This window comes from Triturus cristatus, chromosome 3_1, assembly GCF_964204655.1.
Source record: "Triturus cristatus chromosome 3_1, aTriCri1.1, whole genome shotgun sequence".
Lineage (NCBI taxonomy): Eukaryota > Metazoa > Chordata > Amphibia > Caudata > Salamandridae > Triturus > Triturus cristatus.
Genome location: NC_140583.1, coordinates 607,567,349 through 607,595,250, shown reverse-complemented (window position 1 = coordinate 607,595,250; position 27,902 = coordinate 607,567,349). Strand labels below are relative to the sequence as shown.

Genomic DNA, 27,902 nt, shown 5'->3' with positions numbered 1-27,902 from the left:
GTGTTCCTCCCTGCTTGTTGATATAGAACATTGTGGTAGTATTGTCCGTCTGTATCAATACCTTTTGGTTGTATAGCTGCCTCTGGAAGGCCTTCAGGGTTAGCAGTACGGTCTTCAATTCCAGGTAGTTGATGTGTCTGACCGCATCTGCTGGAGTCCACAGTCCCCTCACTCTGAGCTTGTTCATGTGCGCTCCCCATCCTATCTGGGATGCGTCTGTGGTAATGGTCACAGTTGGGCTTGGTGGTGTCAAGGGCTTTCCTATAGTTCTGTTCTCCCTGTTCCACCATGCTATCTCCTCTTGCACTGCGTGCATAACAACCACTAGATCCTCCCAGCTTCCGTTCGCTTGTGACCATTGTTGTTGCAGCCATTCCTGGAACGGTCTCATGTGAAGCCGTACATTGGGGACTAGGTGAATGCATGACGCCATCATGCCCATGATCTTGCACGCTGTTCTCACTGTCAGAGCTCGCCCCTTCTGGTAGAGACGCGTCTCCTTCAGCAGGGCTACCGTACTCCTGTCGCTGGGCATGACTGTTTCGTCTAAGGTTGAAGCAAACAGGATAAACGGCGGACTCCAATGACTGCACCTCCTTACTGAGTTCCCAATGTAAATAGGATGGTATTAGATGATGGTGTGCATACTGACACCCCTGCATCCGCCGTTAATGGATGCTAACTGCCAAGCAGATCAGTCGAGATTCAAAAGGGGTTGGGGTGGTGCACCACCAGGTAAGTTTACCAGTAAATTACACCAAGTGGTCTGTAGTTGGTATAAAACAAAGTCTTTATTTTAATTCAATTGTTGACACAAAGCCTCAGCCAACGCGTTTCGTTCAATAAAGAACTTCGTCAGGGCATAAGTAATGATGCAAGTGCAATCCAATAGCGTCAGAGTTCATGTGAACCAGGAGTCGTCTCTCGGTAGGTTACGAGATGTGCTGGGTGAACAGTCCTTCACAATCATCCAGTGCCACCATGATAAGGGCACTGTACAGGTATCTGTGTTAAGCCGGAAAGTCCGCGTCCTCCCCTGTGAACCGGGGCAGACGCCGGGTTTAAACCCGGCGTCTGCCCCGGTTCACTTCACGGGATACTCCCAGGGGAGGACGCGGACTTTCCGGCTTAACACAGATACCTGTACAGTGCCCTTATCATGGTGGCACTGGATGATTGTGAAGGACTGTTCACCCAGCACATCTCGTAACCTACCGAGAGACGACTCCTGGTTCACATGAACTCTGACGCTATTGGATTGCACTTGCATCATTACTTATGCCCTGACGAAGTTCTTTATTGAACGAAACGCGTTGGCTGAGGCTTTGTGTCAACAATTGAATTAAAATAAAGACTTTGTTTTATACCAACTACAGACCACTTGGTGTAATTTACTGGTAAACTTACCTGGTGGTGCACCACCCCAACCCCTTTTGAATCTCGACTGATCTGATAGGCTTTGTGTCAACAATTGAATTAAAATAAAGACTTTGTTTTATACCAACTACAGACCACTTGGTGTAATTTACTGGTAAACTTACCTGGTGGTGCACCACCCCAACCCCTTTTGTGTTTCGTCTAAGGTGTTGATCTGCGCTCCCAGGAAGATCTTCACCTGTTCTGGTTCCATTGATGACTTTCCCCAGTGTATCGAGAACTCCAGGCTTGTTAGTGTTCTTGTCACCCGCTCTGCGTGCTCCTCGCACTTGTCGCGAGTACTTGCTTTGATCAGCCAGTCGTCTAGGTAAGGATACACATGAATCCCTTCCCTCCTTAGGTACTCTGCTACTGCTGCAAGGCATTTTGTGAAAACCCGTAGGGCCCGATTCACAGAACTAACTTAAGACAAAATCCTAAACTTACTACCATTTTAGTATTCACAGAAGGCACTTACTCATTTTGGTATTCACAGAAGGCACTTACTCATTTCGGTATTCACAGAAGTTAGGAGTCCTAACTTTAGGACTCCTAAATGCCTTCTGTGAATACCGAAAGTCTTAAAATTAGGATTTTTCTAAATTTAGTAGTCCTAAATCTAAACTTAGGACTACTAAATTGAGAAAAATCCTAATTTTAAGACTTTCGGTATTCATAGAAGGCATTTAGGAGTCCTAAAGTTAGGAGTCCTAACTATACTACTACTAAACTGAGAAAAATCCTAATTTTAAGGCTTTTGGTATTCACAGAAGGCATTTAGGAGTCCTAAAGTTAGGACTCCTAACTTCTGTGAATACCGAAATGAGTAAGTGCCTTCTGTGAATACCAAAATGAGTAAGTGCCTTCTGTGAATTCCAAAATGGTAGTAAGTTTAGGATTTTGTCTTAAGTTAATTCTGTGAATCGGGCCCTTGGTGCGGACTTTAGACCGAATGCCAGAGTTGTGAATTGGTAATGGTCCTGGTTGATGTTGAACCTTAACAGGTTCTTGTGGCGCCTGTTCATCGGGATGTGCAGGTAGGCATCTTTGAGATCCACGGTGGACATGTAGTCTCCGCCTTGTATTTGAGGTAGCACTTCTTGTAGCGATGTCATTTTGAATTTTTGCGTCTTTATGAATTGGTTTAGGAATCGTAGATCCAGGATGGGTCTTAGTGTGTCGTCCACCTTTGGGACCAGGAAGTAGTTTGTTCCTTTCCCTGCATGGCACTGGTTCTATGGCCTCCTTTTGGAGTAGTTGTTGTGCCTCTTCCCCGAGTTGAGCAAGCTCTTGACCAGAGCGTTGTCTTCTCTTTGGTTTCCTGTTTGGAGGCTTTTTCTCCAACTCTATGCAGTATCCGTGCTGTATGACGTTGAGTATCCATTTGTCTGTGGTTATTTTTTGCCATTGTTGAAGGTAAAGTCCCAGTCTTCCGCCTACCGGTGTTGTATGCTCGTAGGCGCTTGTTTCGTGTACCCCCCTCACTGTGTTCATTTTGCGCTTCACCCCTCGGGGTATACTGGGAGTGAGCGTCTCCTTGCGTGCAAAGTCCCTTAGAAGAGGGTTGGTCTCCCCCTCTTCTTCTTTGGCCACGTCCGTTTCCCCTCCCGCGAAAGGACTGGCCTCGAGGTTGGTACTGCCAGTTCTGCTTCTGCTGTCCTTGTTGGGTGTGACTGTCACCCTGCTGTCCTTGCTGGAATGCTTGGTGTGACGTTCCCTGCTGGTTACCTCCCCTTCCGTAGGGTCTCCGAGCTGGGGTGCCTCTTCTCATCCCTCTGAATTGCAGGGCCCCCATGGACCTTGCCGTCTCATTTTCCTTCTTCAGTTGGGAGAGCTTCTCGTCCACCGGTGCCCCGAACAGCGTTTCACAGTTGAAAGGGGTGTTCAGTATGTTGTTCTGGACCTCTTGTTTGAATCCAGAAATTCTCAGCCAGGCCTGCCTCCTTTCAGTGATCCCAATGGCCATTAGTCTGCTCGAAGTCTCAGCCCCGTCCAATGCAGTCTTAATGCATGAGTTGGCGATATTCTTCCCCTCCTCCACTAGATGGGAAGCCCTTTGTCGGTACTCTTCTGGGAGATGCTTGATTAGTTCCCCCATCTCATAACAATGCTGGTACTGGTGCCTGTTCAGTAGCGCATTAGAGTTTGCCATGCGCCAGTGCATTGCGGCGTTTCTTTCAATCTTCCTTCCAGTGAGGTCCATCCTTCTGCTCTCCTTATCAGGAGGTGGTCCCGAGGTCGCCGGCACATTGGCTCTTCTCCTGGCCGTGGAAGCAATGATGGAGTCGGCAGTGACCGATCCCTTGATGCAAGGAGGATCCTGCGAGGAGTGCTTGTACTTCTTTTCCGTTCTGGGCGTGATGGACCGGCATGTTGCTGGGTCCCTAAACGCCTCCTTCCCTTGGTTCATCACGCTTTGGAGCATGGGGAGGAACTGGTTCCTCGTCTGGATGGGGAGCAGAGTCTTGAGTAGGAAATCTGCATTCGGCTTCTCCTCGTCTAATTTCACTCCAAAAGCCGCTGCAGCGCTCTAGACGACCATGTCGTATGCTCCGATGTCGTCTGGCGGTGAAGGCCTCGAAGGATAAGTCTCCACGGGCTCTTCGGGATTTTCGGTGTCGATGTCCTGCCATTCCAGCTCCTGAGACTTCGACGGCGCTGAGCCGTAGAACGACTGCTGATCCTCTTCTTCATCTTCTACCTCATAGTAGGGGCCTTCTTCCTCCTCTTCCGGATCCTTCGACAGCTCTTCGGCGTCGAATTCTTCCTGTTCCTCGATCTCGACGACCTCCGTCGGTGGGATCGTTGGGATCTTGAATTTCTTCATTTTTTCGTCGAGCTCCTTCTTCCTCTGAAGGATGCTCTCCATCTCCGCCTCGAGCCTTCTCTTTTTCTTTTCCATTTCGGAGACGTGTTCGGCGTCGACCGCAGGTCTCTTCGCCGGAGCTTGCGTCGACGCGGCCTTGTCTTTCGGCGGCCTTCGGCACCTGGGAGTCCTTCTCGAAGGATCCGCTGGGCCTTCTGTCCTTGGATCCACTCGCGGTCGTCAAGCTTTTCGGCGCCAGTGTTCTTTTTGAGGACTTTGACTCTGTTTTTCAGGAGTCACTTTCAGATTTTCGGGGCCCTTTCGGGGGTTTTGCACTCGACGTGTCTCTTACCTCGTCAGGCATTTTCTTATCGGTCTCTGCGACCGTGAAGACATCAGGTCCTTCGGCGAGGTTGTCATCATCGGTGGAGAGACCCAGATCGTACAGCGACGGGGCCTTACCCTAGCCTTCCATGTTGAAGTTGGCTCTCCTCTGACTGTCTCTCACCCGGAGTGTCTTCGGCGTGAATGCGGAACAGGCGTTGCAGTCCTTGCTCTCGTGGTCGATCGGCAGGCAAAGGTTGCACACCGGATGTTGGTCCTTCTGCGCGTACTTGTGGTGGCCGTTAGGGCAGAATTTACATGGTGTCTTGTCCATTGCGCTCAGAGTCCCTGAATGCGCATTTTCCTATGGGCGCCGAAGAATTTCGAGGATCTCCTCCTTCTTCGCCGTCCCGGCAGTAATTCCTTCCTCTCTGTAGTCTTCTGTAAATTCTCCTTCGATGAAACTCGCGTATTTTCCTTAGTTTAAAACTGTGGAGCTTCTCGATGATGATCCAGACCCAACGGCGGAAAAAAGAATCTGAAGATGGCGCCCCAAAGGTGGGACTTCCGCAGGAAGTACGCCGACGTCACGAGAGGTACACCAAATGGTGGGACGTCGACGCCCACCTGGGCTACAAAAAAAAAAAAAAAAAAAAAAGGACTACGAATCCGGACCCAACCACCAGATCGCGGAATAATGCACAGCATAGTGAATCCAGAAAGATTCACGCTGCAAACCCTCTATACCAGTCCCATTTTCAGGAGTGTGTTCATGACCAGTCGCAGTCAGAGGACTGCCGCTTGATAGATATCTACTTGAGTGGCAGCAAAATCAACTTAAGTGGCGGCGTCCTCTGGCGTACCACATGGTGCCATTCACGCCGATCTGTCAGCAATGATACTAACCATATTAAGGTCCCCTGCCAAAACAATGTCGCACTTGGCTACTTCCACTAGGTGCTTTAAGAAGTTGACTAAGAAATAGTTTTGGGCAGAGTTAGGTGTGTATACCATGGCCATGGTGATTGGTCGCCCCGCAAGTCTCCTGACTAGAATAAAGTATCTGCCCTCTTTATCTGAATAGGTGTCTTAATCAGTCATGGGTAGGTTGCGTGGCAAGTAGATTTGTTTAGTGTTAGCAAACCAACTACAACCATTTTTGTAAACTATATTTGGATTATATCAATCTATATCAATGTCTGAATACTACAATTTTTTTTCATCCATTTGCTGGGAACTTAAATAAGTAGGCAGAGAAAGGTTTTCAGACTTAGACAGCATCCCCAGATGAATTCCATCAATCTTTGCTCTGCCTACTTACCATACAATCTGCAACAAAATATCGATTGCAGCATTATAAAACTAGATTTAGCTTTTGTTATAATCCTGATAAAACAGCTAAATGTGGAGGGGAGATAGGACGTGTCCCAGATGTCAGTTTCCAGCAGCAGATATAATTGATATGTTTGTTGATTGCCCAACATTATCAATTTACTGGAGACAAATTAACAAATGTATATCTCGTCTGCTAGGGTATGATGGCTTTCCATACCCATACTTTTAGGAATAGTCCAAATAAATACAAACTGCTTATTTTTTATCTCCTAATCACCACATGATTACTAATGGCAAAAAATTGGTATTAAATAAACCTATATAGGTAAAATATATAGGTAAAATATTCATTAAGGGTTTTGGGATTGTACATTATACATATACACAGACATGCATACTCATACGTGCATATCTAGTAACAAAAACTGGAAATGCAGCAGAATTGGCTTTTATAGTGTTACATTCTAATGTGGTTGTGGCCTGCATATAAATGACCTAGAAGACCCACCCCGCACTAGGAACTCATTTACATGGATACACATGTTCTTTTGTAGCCCAAATGTGTTTTAATGAGAGGGTGGTGTTTGGTTTTTTGCTTGTTTTGTAGCTAGGACTGTTTTGTAGTGACTGAACACCTGAACTTTGCTGGGTAAGTACATGCCAACAAAAAAATTCGTTTTTCTTTGGCTAGATCTTGATGGCTTACTGTGATCCCTTATAAAATCGTTTTCGACGTAACAGGGCTATGTAGCAAGGGCAAACGTTAAAAGGTAGGGCACTGACTTAACTACACACTGAATAACTACCAGACAACTACATAACTCGTTGATCTTTTGTATGGTACATCAAGTAGGTGCTCTGAAATCCCCAAGAACCTCTAGCAATGACCTAAGGAACCACATTCTACAAGGTTCTGCGCCTGTGCCACACTCCACATTGATCTCTAGTAACAAAATCTGACATTGTACCAAATACAAACAATGCCATAGTGACCTCTACTTAGGGCCTAAAGTAGGTGTCTCGTACAAAATATTAAAATACAATAATGTGATAATGCTAAAAAAAAAAGTAGTCAAAAAGGATTACAAGTGATTTTATATATATATATACAATAAACACCTTTTCCATAAATAGAAAGCTTTGCACTAAATCTAAGTGGTCCATGTACTGGTTGAAGGGATTAATTGCAGTCCTCTTACATATGTCTCGACCTTTGGCACCTCGGACTACATTCTGTCAGATTTTCTTCAGCATTTTCTCTTAAGGATGTCCTACACGATCACCAGATAGCAGGGTTCTCCGGTGTTTTACCTAGATTTAAGCTGCTGTACACTGTCACATGTGGGTAGGCACTACATTGCATTATCATGTGGCACACTGAAAATTAAACTGAATAAACAAACTGCCAGGATGAAGAAAGATGCACAGGTTTGCAAGAGAACTGAAATGATGTGTCAGAAGTGTTATGCACACTTAAAGAGATTTTAAGTAACTTTAACAGGATTATTTTACAAATGTGTCAACACTCCAAAATCCATGGCTCAGGGAAAGGTATCAATGCTGTGGTAAATTATTTCAGAAAGAAGTCTTACTTACCAACGGGACTGCTACCAGCTCCATTCGACAAGGAGAGGTCGGAAGAAGCCAACATGCCACCTGCTAGAACAAACAAGGATTTATTTAATGTCAACTCTAAATAGATCTATTTCCAGTTAAATGGATATTCAAAAAGGAAAGCTACTGCTAACGTTTAGGAAGTTTTTAGTTTGTGAGCAATGTTCCCTATGTGATGGATTCTACCCATTTAACTTGTGGTGAGACATTCAGATGTAGCAATTATAGGACACCCAAAGTTAATGGAAGGCAGGCATTGCCGATACACTGCATATTAATATGGGAAATCGTGATTTACTATTCTGGAAATGCAAGTAGATTCACATAGAGGCCCAATGAAAAACAAATGTGTAACCCCAGGTGAGGAAACAAGATCATACTGTCCGTCAACAGTACACTTTCTCCACTCTCTGCCATGATATTGAGACAGTTTCTACACCAGATGCTGCTATGGGTCTAGTACAGTGATAGACTTCCAATTAAAACAGACTTCAGGACAGTTATACATGGAAGGCATGAGTAATTTCTAAATTATGAGAAAAAAGTGTACTGCAGAAAGCACATAGCTTGCTTCATGCACGATTTAATGCTTCTCTCTCGAGCAACATGCAGACTTAAAGACTTCGAATATAGCAGCAAAAAGCATAGTCGGACAATGGATATTCCAAGCAGGTCCTACTCTAACTTCTGTCTCGTTTCGAGATGGAGACTTTCCTACACAGAACCAACCCTCTCTAAAGTGATGAACTTTATCACTTGAGCACATCACAAACCTCCACAATTGTGCAACTCGACCTCTAATCACCCATTTCTAAATACATCCCACCTTTGACAGTACAAGGTCAGTGTTTGATTGTTAATCTACTGTTACAGTTTCTAGCTCCTCACTCTTTCCATCATACACTTACCAGTTGCCGTTTCCTAAAGCGCAGTCCTGCTTCCCTCTTTCACTATACCTACCCCTTTGAACCTCCCTACATGCCCACCTCACTTTATAGGTATGATGCTGGCTGCCTAGCTATCATAGTTCGGCCCTTCACAAACTGCAAATGTGGTAAGCAAGATGTCACTTAAATTCCCAATATTCTTCACCAAAACACCCCACCATCAAACCTTGGATCTGCCCACTCACCAAGCAAACTCAACCGTACCTGGCACTAAGCAGAGACTTTGGACCTTTAGGCTGTAAGTACCCATGCATTAGAACTTGCTCTTACAAGATCTGCGAGCAGCCACCTCCTCACTGCTCAAGCCTGCTCTAAAAACCTCCCCGACTGAGGCTACATAAAGACTAATGACCCATTATTTTTCCAAATCCCTTCAATCTCCGCCACCTCCTCCCCACACCCAATCGAACCTGACCCATAACCCACTTGGAACATAATGTAAAGGATGTTTTTATTCCTAGATTTGGAACTCCACACCCACTCTATTGTGTACCCTTGTATGTTCTCTTGACCACTTTTGTTATAATGTACAGCACATTATTTTTAGTAGAAATATCAATACATACAAATATAACAAGCATTGACATAGCCAATAGGTCTCGCTTTTGGGACCTTATGTGTTTAGCCATGCGACAGTTGATGTTGTTGCACCAAGGATATTGTGCTGCATAACTAAATACTTATAAGGTCCCAAAATCGAGACCTATTGGCTATGCCAATGCTTGCTAATACCAGTTTATCCAACATGTAACAAATCTGCAAGACTATTGTCACATCAACAGGGCAAAGGAAGGAGTATGTAACAAAAATTACAGTGCCTTTCAGATTTGAATTCCCGTTATTGGCTACTGGAAAAGAATACATGCTTTGCGAAGCCACGTAAGATACATTTCTTGCACGAGTTACAATTGCACTGCAGGAATGTTGGACACTATGCAATAGCTGTAACATTTTTAAGATGCAAACATATCAAGTTAAACTAAGGTCTGACACTTAGATCTCTGGATTGACCAAACTTTGTTTTAATTAAATGAGCAAAGGGGAAGAAGCTTAAACATTTACTTGTAACAAAGTTTCTGACAATCTAACAGATTAACCCACATCACCATTCAATGGTCTGGGCTGCATCTGCCATGGCCACCAATTCAAAGATAGTTTATTTAGAGACAAAGTCCATAAAACCATATAGATAAACGACAACGCTACGTTAGACAAATATAGTACTTTGAAATCAACCTTAAAATTGATGATGGACACAAATTAAGATAAAGTGAGCGTAATAGGTATAAAATAAGCAAATGAATAAGAACTTGTGTTTCAGACCACATGTGCCCAATTTAACCTCCACATAACATTTAGTTTGTTGACATTTCGGCAGCCGGCTCTATTTTTATTTCAAACTCAATTTTGAAGATGCATTTTTCAGCTGTTCTCACGATCACGTTGAAAGCAGTGTCCAAAAAGATTACTATTGTCGGTGCTTAGTGTATCGACAACTAAATTTCACTTGCTGAAGATCTAAACATCACAGCAAACGTCATGACCAACAACTAAGTGGGCATAGGGTATACGCACTGAAGTGCCTACACGAGTTCATGCTTCTCCAGGGGAAAACAACCAATGCTGCTTCCCTTGTGCTCTGATCTCTGTGCAGAGCCGAGCCTGTTTGGTACTGGGATGTAAATGAAGTGTGGCACGCATCCCAAACACAAATCTGGCATTCTGCCTCCACCATTCCTAATTGGACATAATACTTAAGGTGAGACGGTAAGGTCGCGCTAAAGAACACATACAAGGAAACACCCTGTGCTAGCCTTTCGGCGACAAGGAACCTAACAGTTAATTATTCCGAAGGAATGGTATTATTGATGCCTTGAAGGCTCCAGGAAGTGAATCCTCTCAGTGCGTTATCCTGTGCAACAATATGTGGTGCTCCCTGCAGAAAGGAAGCAGGCCCATCTGTCTCGAGGGTCGAGAAGCCCTCGGCTGTCATTTGCCTCACATCAAGCGACGGGTCGAAAATGACTATTCTGAACTAAACAATGACCGCTTCCGGGATCAGCCAGAATGTCAAACAGCGCGGGAAGCATACACAGCCAGCAGCGAGGCCCATTCTGAGGGAAATATCTGACAAGGGAATCACCTCGCGGGCAGTCGCAGTAACCAGATTTACCTCAAAATGCACTGGCGAGAGTACAGAACCCGAAAATATTTACGTCAAACTACACCACACACAAAAAAAAAAAAAATAGTGGTTGTTAACAAGCAGTCGATTACGGAACTAAAATACAATAACTGAGTAAAGCAAAACTTGCAAGTATGCGGGAAAAAAAAAAATCTGTATATCGTGGCGGCTCAGGAGCAACATTAAGGAATATTTCATGTCCTGTTGAAAGCATATGACGGCACAGAATAAAATGAAACTGACGCGGCCGCGGGAAGAAAATAAAAAGTGAGCGGGCGCACGCCTGCGAAAGTGATCGCAGGGACGCGCTCTACGCCACACAAAAAAAGACACTCAGTGGTTGTTAACAAGCAGTCGATTATGAAATTAAATTACACCAACTAAATAAAGCAAAACTTGCAAGTATGCGGGGTAAAAAATCTGTATATCGTGGCAGCTCAGGAGCAACACAAAGGAATATTTCATGTCCTGTTGAAAGCATATGACGGCACGGAATAAAATGAAACTGACGCGGCCGCGGGAAGAAAATAAAAGTGATCTCAGGGACGCGCTCTGTGGTGGGGGAGGGGCAGAGCGAGGAGCTTGGGAGAGCGCTGTATGAGCCATGACGGCTAGACAGAGGCAAGACAGATGGCAGCTGCGCGCGTGCACGCACTCGTGAACGCAAGCTGGAAGCCAGGAAAAGCCTCTGGTAGCACTTTAAAAATCCACTAACTAAATGTCTCACAGGGCAGCGCATGCGCTGGCTCAGGCGAGACCTAAAAACACACTGTATACTGGACAGCCATAGCACAATGGTTCTCTATAGCACAACTGATATGTAGTGATATCTGCAATACAGTGAATACCTGGAATGCAGTGAATATTAATACAATTGATATCCACAGTCAATGAGATCACAGATATCTGCAATGCAATGGAAATGGAAAGTAGAAGAGATAGCTGCCGTAGAGTGGCTACGAATGTCACACAACAAATATTTAAAGTACAGCAGATATTCATGACAACTATTATATGTCATATAATGGACAGCCACAGTATAATTACTCGCAATGGTACACAAGAAACCTAAGAATACAAGGAAGGTAGAACACAAATTATCTGTAGAGTGACTGACGGGCACAATATAAATACTCACAGTACAAAGGAAAGCTTCTGTGCAGTAGATTTCAGCAATACAGCCATCAACGGTAGATTCATTACATATCAACTCATTCAAATTTTATCAACCCAAAAAAGGCATCTAATGCAACGAATAAAATATTAAGATACAGGAAAAAAACACATACTTTCGATCAGTCTATATCAAGAAAGACAGATACTGAGTCGACATTAAAAAGGCATTGCCTAGGCCGAATGTGCAAGGTTCTGACAGAGGTGAAACCATACGTTAAGGTACAAACCCTCATGGGTTAGGATTTCTTGTTTGCTTCAGCTTCAAGGCAGCATAGATATATGCTGATACTACCAGGAAGATGCCATTTGAGTCTGTTCTGTAAGGAAACAACCCCTCCCCACAGCGTCTGGTGTTGTACTTTAAAATTAAGGTAGGCAGATAATATACCAAATGGTTTTTCACACAGCATGAAACCAGGGATTGATTCAGACCTTCCTATGGAACAATAAGTTTAAGAGAAGTACAGTCATTACCCAGGATACCATGGAGTACAATAGATCTCTGTTGGTCAATGGAGGTTCAATAAACAGCTGCAGGACATTATTCCTATTACAATGGAGCCCACAGTCACATGAATATGCAAGTCACAATACATTTATGAAAAAATACTGAACAACATTATGGGGACATGAAGGTTACATAAACCCTTTACCTGCGTTGCCTGTACTTGGAGGTCTCTGAGGGGCAGAGGGAGATGTAACGTTTCTGTGCATGGATGCTTGCTGCGGGGAGAGCATGCTTGTGTCTGTCAATGATGTGCTGGAGGCCAGAGATGAGGTGACAAGGGAACCCCCGTGATTACTGTAGGAGAGCGCACTGGGGTTGGATACCGGCACCGTCACAGACATTGAAAAGTTCTGTGGGGGCAACGAAGGCTGGAACAGAAATAAAACGAAGATTAGAATTGCTGGGAAACATCATGCAATAATACCAAGATGTCGACAATCACCATGTTCATTAGACATCAGTAGAAGGCAGATTAGTAAGATTAGTGGGCCCAAGTTGTGCAGGCCAACCTGCTGCTGCCCAAGGCACAGTGCACTAGTTCCCTACTCTTTCAACCATTCTGTCTAGTTTGCTAGAAACAAGATCAAGACACTATACAAAACACTACTCATACATTTGTATACTACGCAGTACTGGGTTTCCTAGTTAGAAGCAGTAGTTCTCCACTGAGAAAAGGCATTGAAGAGTGACAAGGCAAAACCTCTGACACCACAAGTAAACAAAATGCTTCAATCCTCACTGTGAGTTTAAGTAAGGCATTCTGATGTATCTACAAAACTAAGTAACCCACTGCACTCTATAGAAGGGTTTCACCCCAATATAAAACATGTGGCAAAATCAGGGGTATGCAATTTTTCTTTAGATTTCTCCCACTTTTTAGGCATGGTGACTCCAGAAAAAGCTCAGAATACAGTAACCTACAGCAGTGTACTTCTAAATGGATCTGGAGGCAGGATTTGCCTGAAGCCATTTGTTTGCCACTTAGCGGCAATACTGGGCTTGCACATAAGAGGCAGGCACATTTGCAGGACACATGGTTCTATCCAACTGTGTGGAGGAACCTTGCAATCCTCAACAAGCTACAAAAAAACACGAAATGTCTACAAACGAAAACTATCTTCAAAAGTTTACAGCAACTTGAGTACAAACTGTCCCAAGGGCCACTTTAAGCAAAAACAAAAGTTCTTCAGATACCATCTTTAAGATGTGGACATTTCTGTTCGAACACAAGGACAATTAACCTTTCTAAAGGGGCTTTAGCCAGTGCTTATTATGGTGGCATCTGGGTATGAAGAACTGCCTGGGATATAAGCAAACAACTTTTTTACAGTCTTGTGTAAAGTGGCACTTAAACTATGGTCAGACAGCAAATGCCTTTAAAGCAGATTGAACAATCTGTCACGGAGCAAAATCTCACAAAAGTACAAAATCTCACAAAGCCACAGTGCAAACTCAACACATTTCAAGACCAGATTAAGAACATTTTCAAAAATAAATTAACATGCTTGTAAAACACACTTTATCATACGACATGAAATTAAAAAAAAAGCAGTTAGTGGGTATCTTCCTGCTCGGGCGGGCAGTGTTATTATTGAGGCCGATACTGTATTCCTCATAAGTGTAAACTTGAAATTGCTGTACCGTGAGCTATTATCACAGGAAAGAGAAAACTGCCTTCGATAAGCTCTTCAAATAACTGAGCGGGAAATGTGCGAAGTTAGGCAAAGTCTACTTAACCCAGAATGCATCAATACTGGGGTATAGTTGTCAACCGTGCAGTTTTTGTGACTTGTGACTTAAAACTAAAATGAGAGCAGGCTTTACTGTAGGTCTGTGAGATAAGCAAGTTATTCTCTTGCCCTTTCAAGCCACTAGAGCCATCTGGCTAAGTGAATCAATGCAAGGAACGATCCTCCTTGGATGAGGGATCATGCCAGTCAAGCCTGTCTAATGCACCTTGGGATGAACTAGCTCCCCCTGGGACAGCTCTCTCTCCTGTTCAGCTTGCCCAAGTCTGCCTCTCTATCTCATGTGCTTTATTTGTGCATCCTCTGCTCGTTTCTTGCTCGGTTTTGCCTTTTCCGCTTGTTTCTCTGTCCTGTTTTGCCTTTTTCTACTCATTTTTTTAGCCTTTTCTGCCCTCTGTTTTTTTTCTTTCCTGCTCGTTTTTCTGTCCCCTGTCTTGCCCTTTTCTGCGTTTTACCTTTTCTGCTTTTTTTTCTGCCCAGTTTTGCTTCTCTGCTTGTTTTTCTGATCTGTTTTGCTTTTTTCTGGTAATTTTTCTGCCCTCTGTTTTGCCTTGTCTGCTCGTTTTTCTGCCCTTGTTGGCCTTGTCTGCCCTCGGTTTTGCCTTTTCTGCTCGTTTTCTGCTCTTACGTTTGCCTTTTCTGCTCGTTTCTTCCCTCTTCTCGCCGTTTCCATAAGACCTGGCTTTTCAATGGAGACCTTGCACCCCAGCAACCAGATACCCCCAGGGGTGACAGTGCCGCACTCTACAAATTCTGATTGATTGATGCCAGCTAACCTCATAAAAAGGCATTGGTTTAAGGAAACCATGCAGGTCATTGTAGTACCCATTCACTGCTTTACAGGCCATACCTGCTTACTGCAGAAAAATATGCTACAGAAGGTGGCAACATGACTGTTGTAGTGTGCTTTTTATTTATTTATTTATAGAACTCACTGTAACCAGACTGGAATCCTGGTGCTAGGAGCAGCAATTATCTATCAGTGGGGAGAAAACTAGAAACCGTACCCAAGCATTCAGTTATTAAGGAACATCAAAAACAATTCATATTTTGGGAACAGACAAGTCTTCAAGGCTTTTCTAAATGTCAGCAAGTCTGTTGAGGATCTTAGAATTGACAGCATCCTTTTCCAAAGCTGTGCAGCTTTCAACGTGAAAGAACGACCCCCTTGTCTAACCTTCCAAACTTCTATTCCTGTATAAGATTCGTATTTGGTGCCCAAAGAGCCCTCCCAGGGCATATCTTCTCAATCTAAGCTGCAGGGGTACTGGACCCTTCTGTAGGGCTTCGAACACAAGATACATGAATTTGAATACAATCCACTCCTCTACCAGAAACCAATTAAGTTCCCCAAGAGCACTGGAGGCTAAGGATCTCCTTGCTCTATTCACCATCAGTTTAGCTGCAGCAACCTGAACTCTGTATAACCTCTTGATGAGGTAATCAAGGGCTCCTATAAGAAAATCGTTACAGTATTCCAGTCTACTGAGGATAACACTCCGCGCAATTAAGGCTTGAGCAGGTAGAACCGGAAGCAATTTTCTGAGGCCACAAAGCATAGCGAAGCAGACACCAACCACTTTGAGATGCTTCTCTAAAGACAGACGGTCATCAAAAATAACTCCAAGGTTGCCTACTGCCTCCAAGGAAGACAGCTCAGTCTCAGTAGGTAATGGCCAAAGATTTGAGGGTAGTGGCATTGAGATCTTGATTGCCAATAAAACAAATTCTGTCTCGGGCTGGTTTAATTTAAGGGAGTTTACACTCATCCATTGTACAATGTCCACTAAATAGAACTGAAAAGTTTTTATATAATCCCACTGTTAAGAGACAGTAGCAGTTCTATGTCGTCCACATAATTAACCAAGCAAATACTATGCATTTTAGTAGAGAGAGTAGGGGCTTCATATATATGTTAAACAGCACAGGGCTCAGAGCGGATCCTTTTGGCACCCTGTGTTTGATACAGCTAAAGTCTGATCGAAACGTGGGTAGTGCCACAACTTGGCAGCGATCTTGCAGGTAAGATTTTATACACTTCCATCCACAGAAGGTGGCAACATGACAGCTGTAGTGTTCGTCTTTCAATAGCATAAAGCCCAAGCTTACTTTAAATGCAGACACAATGCTGAGTGTGTTGGTCGGGTTCCTATTCAATGACCATGTTAATGGAGCGAACTGCCCATTCCTGTATGATATTTATCTGATCTCTCTGACAACTTATGAGTGGGCTGAAGAGAAAAAGATTTTTACTGAAAAGTAAGTTCTTGAGGTGGATTGCCTTTGTAGATAAAGGGAAGGAGACTGTGGTCACTAACTCATCTTCCAATGAATCCTCTGAGCGGTACCCATTGACTGGTTCATGTTACAATGACATGCGGTTTAGTTTCGTCATCCACTGCAGAACTTATCGCAGTAGAATTTTTAAAAATCCATGTTGTGTGGAAGGTGGTCTGATGCTCCAACTGCAGTCTGCCTGGATAGGACCGGTCGCTGCAGACTACATTAAAAAGAAGCGGTGATCAAAGTGGCTGTTGTTAAAGAATACTTGGCACACGAGCCATGACAAGTAAGATGTCCACATATAAGGACAGTGAGTAACATGCTGGTCTACTGTGCTCAATTAGGTGCTTACAGATTAGCTTGACAGGTAGATCAGATCGATGTACACAAGAAATCAAAAAGGAGGCATGCTTTTTGCAGATGCCTCATAGATGTCAAACACTGTTTGAGTCAAGGCACAAGACACAAACACCAAATACATTTTTTTGAATTGCTGATTAATCTCTTAGATACTGAATGTAATGGACAGCATACGAGTCTAGAATAGATTAGTACTACAAAAATAAGCTTTCCCGAAGATACAGTACTAAGACGAATCATGTTACACGCCATGGCTATAGTTAAAGCATTGTACAAGACTGTTATATCTATTCATTTTTTCATCTTTTTAAAGGCTTTTTTTATGTTCAGCAATTCTATTATAAACTTTTTGGAGCAACTATTTCAAATTTCTCAGGAACGGTCAGACGCACTGCATCAGTGTGCTTCATTGTGACCTGCAGACCTCCCTCATCGGAGTCTGCAGGGGCTGCCCGAAAAGGGGCCTGGAGAACAGCAGAATTTATTAGGGGGAACAGAGGCAGAGTGTGTGATGGCTTCAACAGCATTATTCAGACTGTGGACAGACAACGGGAGAAGCTTCAGGCACACGGACGGAAACAGACTGGGAAGCTGGGGCCCACTGTGTGGGACTGGGAAACATGGAACATTTTGGAAGGACTTGGGGCTGGATGTAGGTGAGCAAACCGTGAGAGATTACCTGTGCTGCCATGGAGGAATGCAGCCTTCCATCCAATACTAGTCACTCTTCTGGGTGCCATGACCACAGCATATGTAGATCTATTCAACCCACACTAGGCACACATGAGAAGTATACAATTACTGAAAGTATGTGCATGTTTTATACTTTGAAAGATGTGTGTGTGTGTGTGTGTTTCCCTCACCAATGTCACTTCCTGTATGTGTAAATGCACAGTAATTTCACTGCAATAAATTACAGTGATGATCCAAGCGGAAGGAAATGGAAGTCTATAGAGATCTATTAGCCAAACTCCCACTGATTCAATGGCAAAACAGGATAGCAAAGCAAACAGACACCTGCACATACAAATAAGTAAGATAAAAACTGGCAAATATATAAACTAGGGGAAAAAATTATGAGAACTAAAAAACACTAAAATTAAAGAATTTTATTTTTAAAAAAGACCATCTGAAGCTACATATGTATATTGAAGCAGGCCCTTTTTGGATCAGCATCTTTGTCTATGTTTTACAACACAGAAAAACAGTCAAGTTCCCTTTTCTTCTGAGAACGCTGTGAGACCTGCACAATGAGGCTTCCTGAAAGAAGAAATACGCCAGTCCATTCACTGATTTTAGCGACAATCGACTCCATAAAAAATAGAAGAATGCTCTAGAGTTGCAGTGGAAGGCAGTGCTAAATAAATGGGAATTGCTTCTCAATTACTAAGTCAGTTTCTATCACCACCTTACGAGGAAAAATTCACTATGAAAGAAGCTTTGAATTTAATAAAGATAAAACTGGAGAAATGAGACTTCAGTGCTTACATGGAATGATGCAACAGTGCAGGTTTTCTCTGACTGAGTTAAGCTAAGGGGTGGGTTCTAATCAAGCTTTGTGACCCTGTCCTTCCATGAACTCTGGAAGTTCACTCATTGCTTTTCTCTTTTATCTTAACCTATATACAACTAGGAAAAGACAAATGGAAGCATATCCTCCCATGCGGGCGGTGGGACAGAAGGCAGATCCGGAAGCGAGACTACCAGCTTATAGGTGTGCTTAGAGTTCCTTAACCAGAACTAAGAACAGACAATTCTATTATAATCGCTCTAACAAACAAAAATGTAAATACAAATATTAAATCGAAATAAAAGATAAAAACGAGGAGGACTTGCTACTTCTGAAAACGCATGTTACTGGCATGCCCTTGCTGTTGCATGGAAGAGCAGGGGGTGCATGGGTTTGGGGTGGTTGCGCCTCTTCATGCACAAGATAAAAGCACAAGTCATACTTTCGTACTCACTGCGATCTTATGATTCCGCATCATATTATCAAACTCCTCGTTAATTTTTTTATACTTTTCTTCCGTATGTGGAGTGAGCACATAGGAGCTGTCGGGGTCCGGGCTGTCACACCCACGGTGTTCCTTCTTGTTCAGAGCCTAAATGACGAAGTTAATAAAAAGGATCAACACATAACAGTAGAGAGAAAACAAAAAAAGTACTTACAGGGCCTCGCTTGAACATAATATCACTATCTTCATTTAGTTTGCTGAATCTGTCCTCCGAGAGTGGACTGTGCTCAAAGTAATCGTCAGCATCAGGGCTCTCACAACCATTGAGGCCTTTTTTCCTTAACGTCTGAAAATACAATTGGAAAATTCACACTCATGGAATACTCACTCACCAACACTTAGAGTTCTTCGAACAAGAGGGCAATGTCTGAATGCAATACAACCCGAATCACTAAAGACAATTCATCTGCCTGGACTGGCAGCGTTAACGGGGGCCGCCGGTGCCAGCCACTTGCAGATGTAAAAAACTGGTTCACAGGTCTGGCTCTAGACAGTGGTAGCCCTCGCTAGAGACCTTTCTGCTAATATGAAGCACAGATTCCGAGCAACGTTACCCATATATGTGCCTCCATCAGAAAACAAGTATTGGCAAAACCAATAGGTTTGGCTTTGGCAGCCAGCCTTTTGTCTTTGTAAATGCTTGTTTTGTCATTTTTTTGTAAAACTTTATTTTTCGATCAACATGTGAATCAGCAGACATTCATAATTTAAATGAAACAGATGTACTGCTAACAAAATTAAAAGGAGTGCACCAATGATGATCCTCTCATGAGATAAGTCCCTTCCCCCGAAGATAGGAGAACAGGGAATAAAGTTTTATATATCTGGAGTATAAGATATGTCTGCTGCATAAGGAGTACGCAAGGCAAACAAGAGAGAAGCCGGGGAAAGGATTGGGCAATGTAGAGGGGAGAAATAGTAAGGGCAGTAGGATAGCCTATTCTAGATGCGGGACATTACCTAAGGTCCCAAGTTTGGTGGTGATAAGTGTAATAGCTTGCTTTTATCCAGAACATTGAACTTGTCAAGAGAGTACCAGACAGCAGAGGAGATCTGGGGATATATCAGTCAGTTGGCTAGTGACCCATGAGCTCCTGTTAAAGAAGAAACCCAAGCCCACCATGTGTTGAAAGAAAGATGATTAAAGGACGTCCACTCAAACAAGATGACCTTCGCAGCGAGCACCAGTAGGAGATTAAGTAGTGCCATGTCCATGGTTTGAAAGTTCATCTTTTTCCTAGAGGCCCAAAGACCTAAGATCACCGTGGAGAAATCTAATAGGATAGGGGTATTGAAAATAGCCGATAGGCGAGTCTGAATTTGATCCCAATACGGAGTAAGAAGAGGGCGCTGGAAAACATGTGTTTGTATGAGCCAGTCCCCTTATTGCAATTCCAGCAAGAATCACTCTCCCGTAAGTTCAGTTTATGTAGTCTAGCTGGAGTCCAGAGAAGTAGGTTCATAGCAACACGCAAAACAAACTTGACATTTGGGGGAGCTACTGGGCCCTGTCCAATATTTAAAAAAGCCCAAAAGAAAAACTATTTTTGGGTCTCAAAAATCACACATTACTACAAGTAGCCATTGACACTGAAGGGACCTACTATGTGTGAGGATATGCTCCTTGAGAAAAAATAGAATGTGGTCATTCACAGTGAAGTTAGCCAATGAGTGAAGTTAGCCAATGTCTGAAGTGGGCTGCCCTACCGCCCTTGTATCCTGTGGTGGGTGGAAGAAACATAGGAATGACAACAGACCAATGGATGAAGAGGACTGACTGAAAGCCCCTATAAATTACAATATTATGTATATAATTTTAGTACATTTAATAGGTCTTGGCTAGAGCCAGACCAAGTGTAGTAGATTACATGGGGCTTTGAGTGTGAATGTAATAAAATCAAAGAAATGCAGAGAGACCACATCTGGCTTTGGAAGAGAAGGCATTCAATATAGAGAGCGAACATCAGAGTGAGGATCTCATTGTCTGAAATACTTTCTACATTCATACATTGCGGCGTGTCGATCAAGAGCACACTCTCAGGAAGGTTTGCAAGAACACGGTGGCATATTAAAATGCGTACACAAAAATACTTCATTTGGCAGCAGAGAAGGAATCAGACTATAGTTAGACGTTCCGTGGCCTGTGACAACATTGTACATGTTACTTAGGCTTCAGTTCTTTGATCATGCACAAGAAACGCCGTCACTATAAGTGATTCTGTGCACATCCATTAACTTACCACTTAACTTATAAAAGGCTCAGCTCAAACTTGTTCTTGCAGGTTATGTATGGAAAAGGTAAACGTCTGTGTGCAATACCCAAGAAAGAATCACAAAGCCAGAAAACAAAGTACAGCGTGAGGACATCTATTCTCCTTTGCTGACTAAGAAAAGCTTGCACAACTTCACGGCCCTAATATTGTCAAGGGTGAGCAGATCCCAATTCCAAGTGAGCGATTGTCTTCACCCTTCCCTCCAGGAGGTGTCTCCTCTTCTATTCTGCCTGCTACCGAGCTTGAGTGCGCTTCACCCCCCTCCCTCCATCGGACCTCTGAGGACTACATTTCTTAGCAGCCCCGGAGGCAGGGCAAGCTGGATTTCACTTTTTAGTGTCCCTGGTACCGGATAAAGGCTCCCTGCAATTCCCGCATCGCGAGACACAGGTGGAGCCATGGCCAAGGGCAGACCCGTCCGTGCCCTTCAGAGCCCGGAGGAAGCTGGGCTGGGTCACCCCTCTCTCGCATGACCCCAGTTTAAGGTACTATCCCCGCCCGGCCTGGCGTCCGTACGCAGCCTGCCTCTCTCCCTGCGCAGCCTGCCTCTCTCCCTGCGCAGCCTGCCTTTCTCCCTGCGCAGCCTGCCTTTCTCCCTGCGCAGCCTGCCTTTCTCCCTGCGCAGCCTGCCTTTCTCCCTGCTGCATCTGAGCTGCTGCTCCCTGCCGTCCCTATGCTACCTGCTGTCCCTGCGCTGCCGCTCTCCCTGCCCAGTCTCTGCACTGCCTGTTGTCCCTGTCCCTCATGCCGCCCATCCCAGATCCGTATCCGGTGTCCAGGGCCACCCACTAGGACAACAAATGGAGGCCACTGCACGGCCACACAGCAGACACATGCAGCGGGTGCGACGCCCAACACACCGCCGGATGGACAACGCCTAGCACCAGGACTCATGGCCTTACCACCACCAGATGGTACACCGCCAAGGAACTCCTGGATCCCAGACGCTAAAACAATTGCTCTTCCTCCTCCCCACGATACACCAAAGGACCCTTCACCAGCCAACACTGCCACTTCTCCTGCGACATAGCCTATGAAATATCCCACACCGCATCTGCCCACAAGACCAAGAACACCCCGCAACCACTCCATTTTATCGTGCTCAATGCCCGCTCACTTTGCAAACATCCCACGGAAATCTAGGACACCATCACCACCCTTTCCACGAACATTGCCTTCATCACCAAAACATGGCTCAACCCCTCATCGAAACCCCAAATCACCATCACCATTCCCAAAGCCTGCAAGAAGATACACCAAGATCGCGCCAACAACCAAGGCGGAGGTATCGCCATAGTCTTCAAAGAAACCATCAGATACATCATCACCGACGACGATGACCCCACAACTCTCATGGAACATCTCCACTTCCTACTACAAACCGATGCGAAGACGACAATAAGAGGCACCCTCACCTACAGACCCCCGGGACCCTGAGCAACAATCTGCGAGGCCATTCTCAACCTCATCGCCCACCCCCCAGCAATCTACTCTCACCACTGCATCCTACTCTGTGACCTCAACTTCCACACTGACAACCCCAACCATGCTAATTCCATCTCCCTCTTGGAGAACCTCACCATCAGCCTCACCCAACTTGTCACCGAACCCACGAACAAAGCCGGACACACACTCAACCTTATTTTCATCTCCAGCGACAGAATCACATTCAGCCAAACCACAGGACTCACTGACCTGACCACACCATGGTACACTTCACCATCACCGATGCCCAGCACCCCATCACCAGGGGTCAAATCTCCTCCCACTGCAGCTGGAGCAAGGTCACCAACACTTAGTGGTCACAGGCCCTCACCAAGTCCCAACCCAAGGCCTCAACAGACCTCGATAAGGCCATCCAGAACTTTGCAGCCTGGATCGCCAACAGTGTCGCCCCATTGAAACCTACAAAATCCAACAAGACCTCCAAATATGCCAGCTGGCACACCCCAGAACTCAGGACCACCAAGTGCAACTGTCATCAACTCGAGAAACGATGGGCACAACCAGGAACCACGCCGACAGAGCAGCTCACAAAACAGCCCTTAGCAGATATCACCGGCACATCAAAGAAGCCAAGAAAGCAGCTATTACCACCTGCATCGACTCTGCAGCCCACCACACAAAGGAACTCTTCAAACTAGTCAAAGAATTCTCCAACCCGACAGCCATAGAGAACACTGTCCGCCCCCGCAAGAACTCTGTGACTACCTCTCAGACTACTTCCACAGCAAGATCACCAACATCTAGAACAATTTCAAACTACAACCCCTCTACCCTCAACCCCAACCCCAACGACCTCAACCAACCTGCAAACATCAGCCTAACTATTGCCACCTGGTCTCCATTCACCGCCTGGACCACCTCAACCATCATGTCTTCCATCCACTCCAGTGCTCCCACAGACCCCTGCCCCCACCACCTCCACAACCTCACAATGAACCCAATCAGCGGGCAAACGACCAACATCCTCAACACCTCCATCTCCACAGCAACCTTCCCTGACAGATGGCTACATGCAGATGTCAGATCCCCCTCCTAAAGAAAGCCTCCACAGACCCCAGCAATTACAAAAATTATCGTCCAATCTCCTTGTTCCCCTACCTGGCAAAAGTACTCGAGAAAGCCATCAACCAGCAGCTCACTTACTTCCTGAAACAAAACCACCGACTGGAAATCTCATAATCAGGATTTCGTGCAAACCACAGCACAGAGACCGCGCTGATGCTGCCACAGATGACGACAGAACACTCCTTGACCATGGAGAAACTGTGGCCCTTATACTCATCAATCTCTCCGCGGCGTTCAACACCGTCTCCCACAACATCTTCATCAACAGACCCCACAACATTTCTATAAAGCAAGACGCTCTCAAGTGGATCGCCTCCTTCCTTACAGGACGCACAGTGCATCAGACTGCCTCACTTCACCTCCGCTCCCAAAGACATCAAATGCGGCATAGCACAAGGATCATCTATCAGCCCCACCTGGTTAAACATCTACATGACCCACTCCTTCCTCCCCCACAGACGTCGTCAAAGCCCACGGACTCAACACAATCTCCTATGCAGACACTCAACTGATCCTCTCGCTCACCGAGGACCCCTCAAATGCACAAATGAACTTCTGCAACACCATGACCAACATAGCCAAATGGATGTTACAACTGCCTGCAACTCAACTCTGACAAAACTGAAGTACTGATCTTCAGAAAGAGCACCTCCACATGGGACCACAGCTGGTGGCCTGCAGAACTCAGACCTGCACACACACCTCATGTATTATCACATAATATGCATTCCGATATGGCCGACACGGATTTCAGTGATCACCTTCCACCTGCTGTGACCTTTTTACTTTCTATTGTGCATCATAACGTTTCTATTGCTCTTTTGCATAAATATGATTTTGTTGGGTATGGTAACTGACATTAAAGAAGGTGTTGCCGAAACGCTTCTGTCAGTTTGTTCCGTGTTGTCTGCCAAATAAACTTCCTCCATCAAAACTTCCCCGTTTAGTGCCTCCAAGTTTATCCACGAATGGGTGGACCGTTCTCTGTCATGTGACGCGACTCACCACCGCGTAGGAGTGCACCCGGGACGCGGTGTCTGGTGAACTTTGTTTGATGTAATGCTATCTAAGAGCTGCGTTGCCAACAGTCTGTCTACTCGTTTTATCTACAGGATTATTCACTTTCTAGAGTCATTAGTGCACTTGTTTTGTATTTATTGTTCCCTATTCTAGAGCGCGTCATGTGATCAAGCTCACATGTGCGAGCGAAACACGTCATGGCGGGCACTAAGCCCGAACATTTCTGCATGTAATTTAATTTGGATAATACATTTTGCACTGCTCACCGCAACATTCTCATGGTCTTTGGATTTCGTGTGGAGATTTGAAGAGGTCCGTGCCAGAAGGCCCTCTTAAACGAGATAACAGGGCAGGAACGAGATATATATATTTGCACTCTACATGCAATATTTCAGTATCTTGACTGAAGTATTCCAATTCCTTTTACATAAGAGATATTCTAGAATGAGGTGTTCCTTCATGCAACATCACTCTACATGTGACTTCATTACACATTCAAATTAGACCGCTCGCTAATTTTCTTAGGACCTATTAGGTATGTGCAATAAGTACCAGTGCGTGAGGTAATAAGGCCGTCTAAATAAACTTTAACAGGCAATTATTTGTAAAGGTCTTTGCATTTAAGCAAATAATTTAAAAACAGCGAAGAGAAGCTCGAAGTGTGTGTAATGTGCTAACTATGGTAATATATGCTATATAGAAGACACGAGGGAATACACTGTGATGTACAAACATCAATTCCAAGTGTGAATATGCTGATCGCCATGTCTGTATGCTCAACTGTAAGTTTCTCAGGTCATCCGGAGGAATGCAGGACACGTGCCCAGGGCCGCATCCCGCACGCTCTAGAGCTCTGGAGTAAAACAGAGGCATAGTATTACCACAGCCCAGCGCTTACACTCGGCAGAAATCACAGTACTGTGTGGTTCACACTGGTCTCCCTGCCAAACGTTCACAGCGTGTGACGTGATGTGCGTCCCACAAACAAGAGGCCTGGAACACCTTTAAAGCCGCACTACTGGGTCAGCATTAGAACGGAACAGGTGTACCCTTGTACAACGCCTGCCAACTCTCGCCTCACCCCGGCCTGGCCAATCCAGCGGCTGCTTCCATGTGCTGGCCATACATGGGCCGAAAGCGCGGGGCTCTGAAGGTCGACGCTCATTCTCGCGCAGCTCTCTCGGCAGCTACAGCTGCCAGGCCGCGCGGCCAGACACTGGCGGTGAACTGATTAACTCTAGGAGTGCTGGCGTGCCATCGGTTAATAACGCGAGCAGACGGTATCTTCCATCGGGCCCAACCCACCAGTAAGGCACCTAAGGGGTTAATTCAATGCAGCCGACATCTGTGTGCAACTAGAAGGCTGCGTTTCTACTACAGGAATGTAGGTAATGTCCCTCTTGGAAGTGTGTAACTAACCGTTGAAGGCACCCAAATGAGAGCTGCAGATATGGGAGTTGGGAAAACTGGCTCGAGTCTCGGCGTGGGTTCAACATCCTGTGATTCTGGGCAAATCACTAAATCTGCCCGTGCCAAACAAAAATGTTGTGATGTAACTGGTGCTCCGCTCATCTAAAGCGCTCCGATACCTCCGGGCCGAGTTCGCGCTATATAAAACTGCAAAAAATAAATACCACTTTGAGACGGGTGAGGAGTGGAGAGGATGAGAGCGAGAGGAGGTCCGAGAGGAAGCGGTAGAGAGTGGAAAGGCGAAGAAAGAAAGATTACAAACAAATGCTAACGGGGGCTGTTGTCTGCACTCTCATCTGAACAGGAATAGCGCTCCTCCATTTGTTACAACAAAAAGCTAACTTCCCTGCGTGCCGGGTCGTTAAGACTCAGTGCTGAAACACTAGCAACGGAAATGCTGTTGTGAATTGGGTTACAATTCTCCCCCGAGCTCCTGGGGCTTGTTGGGAAGACTGCAGCAAAGCTGCTTCCTCTTCCTGCAGGCTTTGAAGGAAACAGGCTAAATATAACGAGGCTGTCCGAAGGCGCGCAGTCTGCACAGTGCAGATGATTGCTCGGGCGGTCCGGAGGCCCCTCCGTTTGCCCTGATAACAATGGGGTTAACCCTGCCTTGAGGCGAGAGGAAGGAACCCGTCTCGGTATCTGCAGCCTGCGCTCTGGAAGTCCTCACTCCGTATGGGTTCCTGTCATTGTGAATGCCCCGAAGGCTCGCCTGTATTATTACAGATAATGAGTGACTCACGGGCTCCAGCCCCGATACCCAGGCCGCGGCCGCCTTATCAGTCCAACGCGAAATGTCGCTGCTACGAAGAACCGAGCACCATAAAAGGGCTCTCCAGCCTCCCCAGGCGCTACTGAAGAGCAGGGTGGCAGAGTGCCCCTGCACAACTACTGGAATGTACTATTTAGCAGGGGAGGGGTGCGTGTCACAGAGAGGTCACCCGACCACTTAAAAGGAGTGATTCCACCCCTTTATACTCGACCGCCTAACTGCGATTTTAGGACTACGATCCTTTTATACACGAGGTACACTTCGAATTTCAAAATGCGTGTGTACTTCGGCATGGTGTGGAGGATGAGGTGTTGTAGACAGGCTCGGGGTGAGAGAAAAAACAGTCCAGAGACACCACAATAAAAGACCACCACACCCACCATTAGCGAATCAGACTGCTAAAAAACAAACAAAAACAAAAAAAAGTCGTATATTTGCAACTTTGCAGAACACCATGCCTTTACATGTTAAAAACTGTCAAGTACGGGCGACTGCATACATTTGCGCCTCCTGCAGGCATTATGTGAGGTAATATCATTTACTAGTTTTCATATAGTAGTCTCTGCCCACAGATATCACGAAGAAACCAATTTAGGACTCACCACCATAGCCCTAGACCCTGACTAGCTTGAGGAGTGGTAGAGCAGGGCACTGATGGACATGCAGAGGCAATTTAACCAAATGAGTGTCCCCACTCACCCTTTGTCCGACTGAAGCAGTCTTTTTTTGTTTTGTTTTTTTAATCTTCCCATGGTGGTAGCATTTAACAAGGGTCTCTCCGTTTAATTATAAGAGCGCCTCTCATGTACCCCCTAGCAAACAGTAGAATGAGATTCTAGTCAAGTGATCTAGGATTGCCATATGGCAACTTAGGCCTGTGCCCTTTGACATGACTTGCTTAAGCCACTGCCAGCATCCACTACCCTTATGAAGAATTGCTTTTCTGACATGATACTCAATTTGAATACACATCTCTTTTCACCAACCTGTCTTTCTAATGTTTGGCAGTAGAGAGAGCCCACAAAAAAATTAATATGGTACCAGCCACCTAAAAATGTAAACAAAATGTAAACAAAGCT

General features: G+C 45.1%; 1 protein-coding gene across 10 annotated transcripts in view; it reads right to left on the bottom strand.

Moving 5' to 3' along the window:
- The window catches only part of MEF2A (myocyte enhancer factor 2A), a 707,982-nt gene that overhangs the window by 194,126 nt on the left and 485,954 nt on the right, over window positions 1-27,902 (bottom strand). For 3 of the 10 annotated variants that reach the window (XM_085644525.1, XM_085644519.1, XM_085644520.1), the window contains exons 4-6: window positions 18,667-18,804; window positions 12,457-12,679; window positions 7,478-7,540 (exon numbers count right to left, since the gene is read on the bottom strand). In XM_085644525.1, the coding sequence (XP_085500651.1) occupies window positions 7,478-7,540; window positions 12,457-12,679; window positions 18,667-18,804 (424 nt within the window). Of the gene's footprint in view, window positions 1-7,477; window positions 7,541-12,456; window positions 12,680-18,666; window positions 18,805-18,871; window positions 19,004-27,902 lie in introns of all 10 variants that reach the window. The other 7 variants (XM_085644526.1, XM_085644521.1, XM_085644528.1 and 4 more) reach the window with 4 other exon arrangements.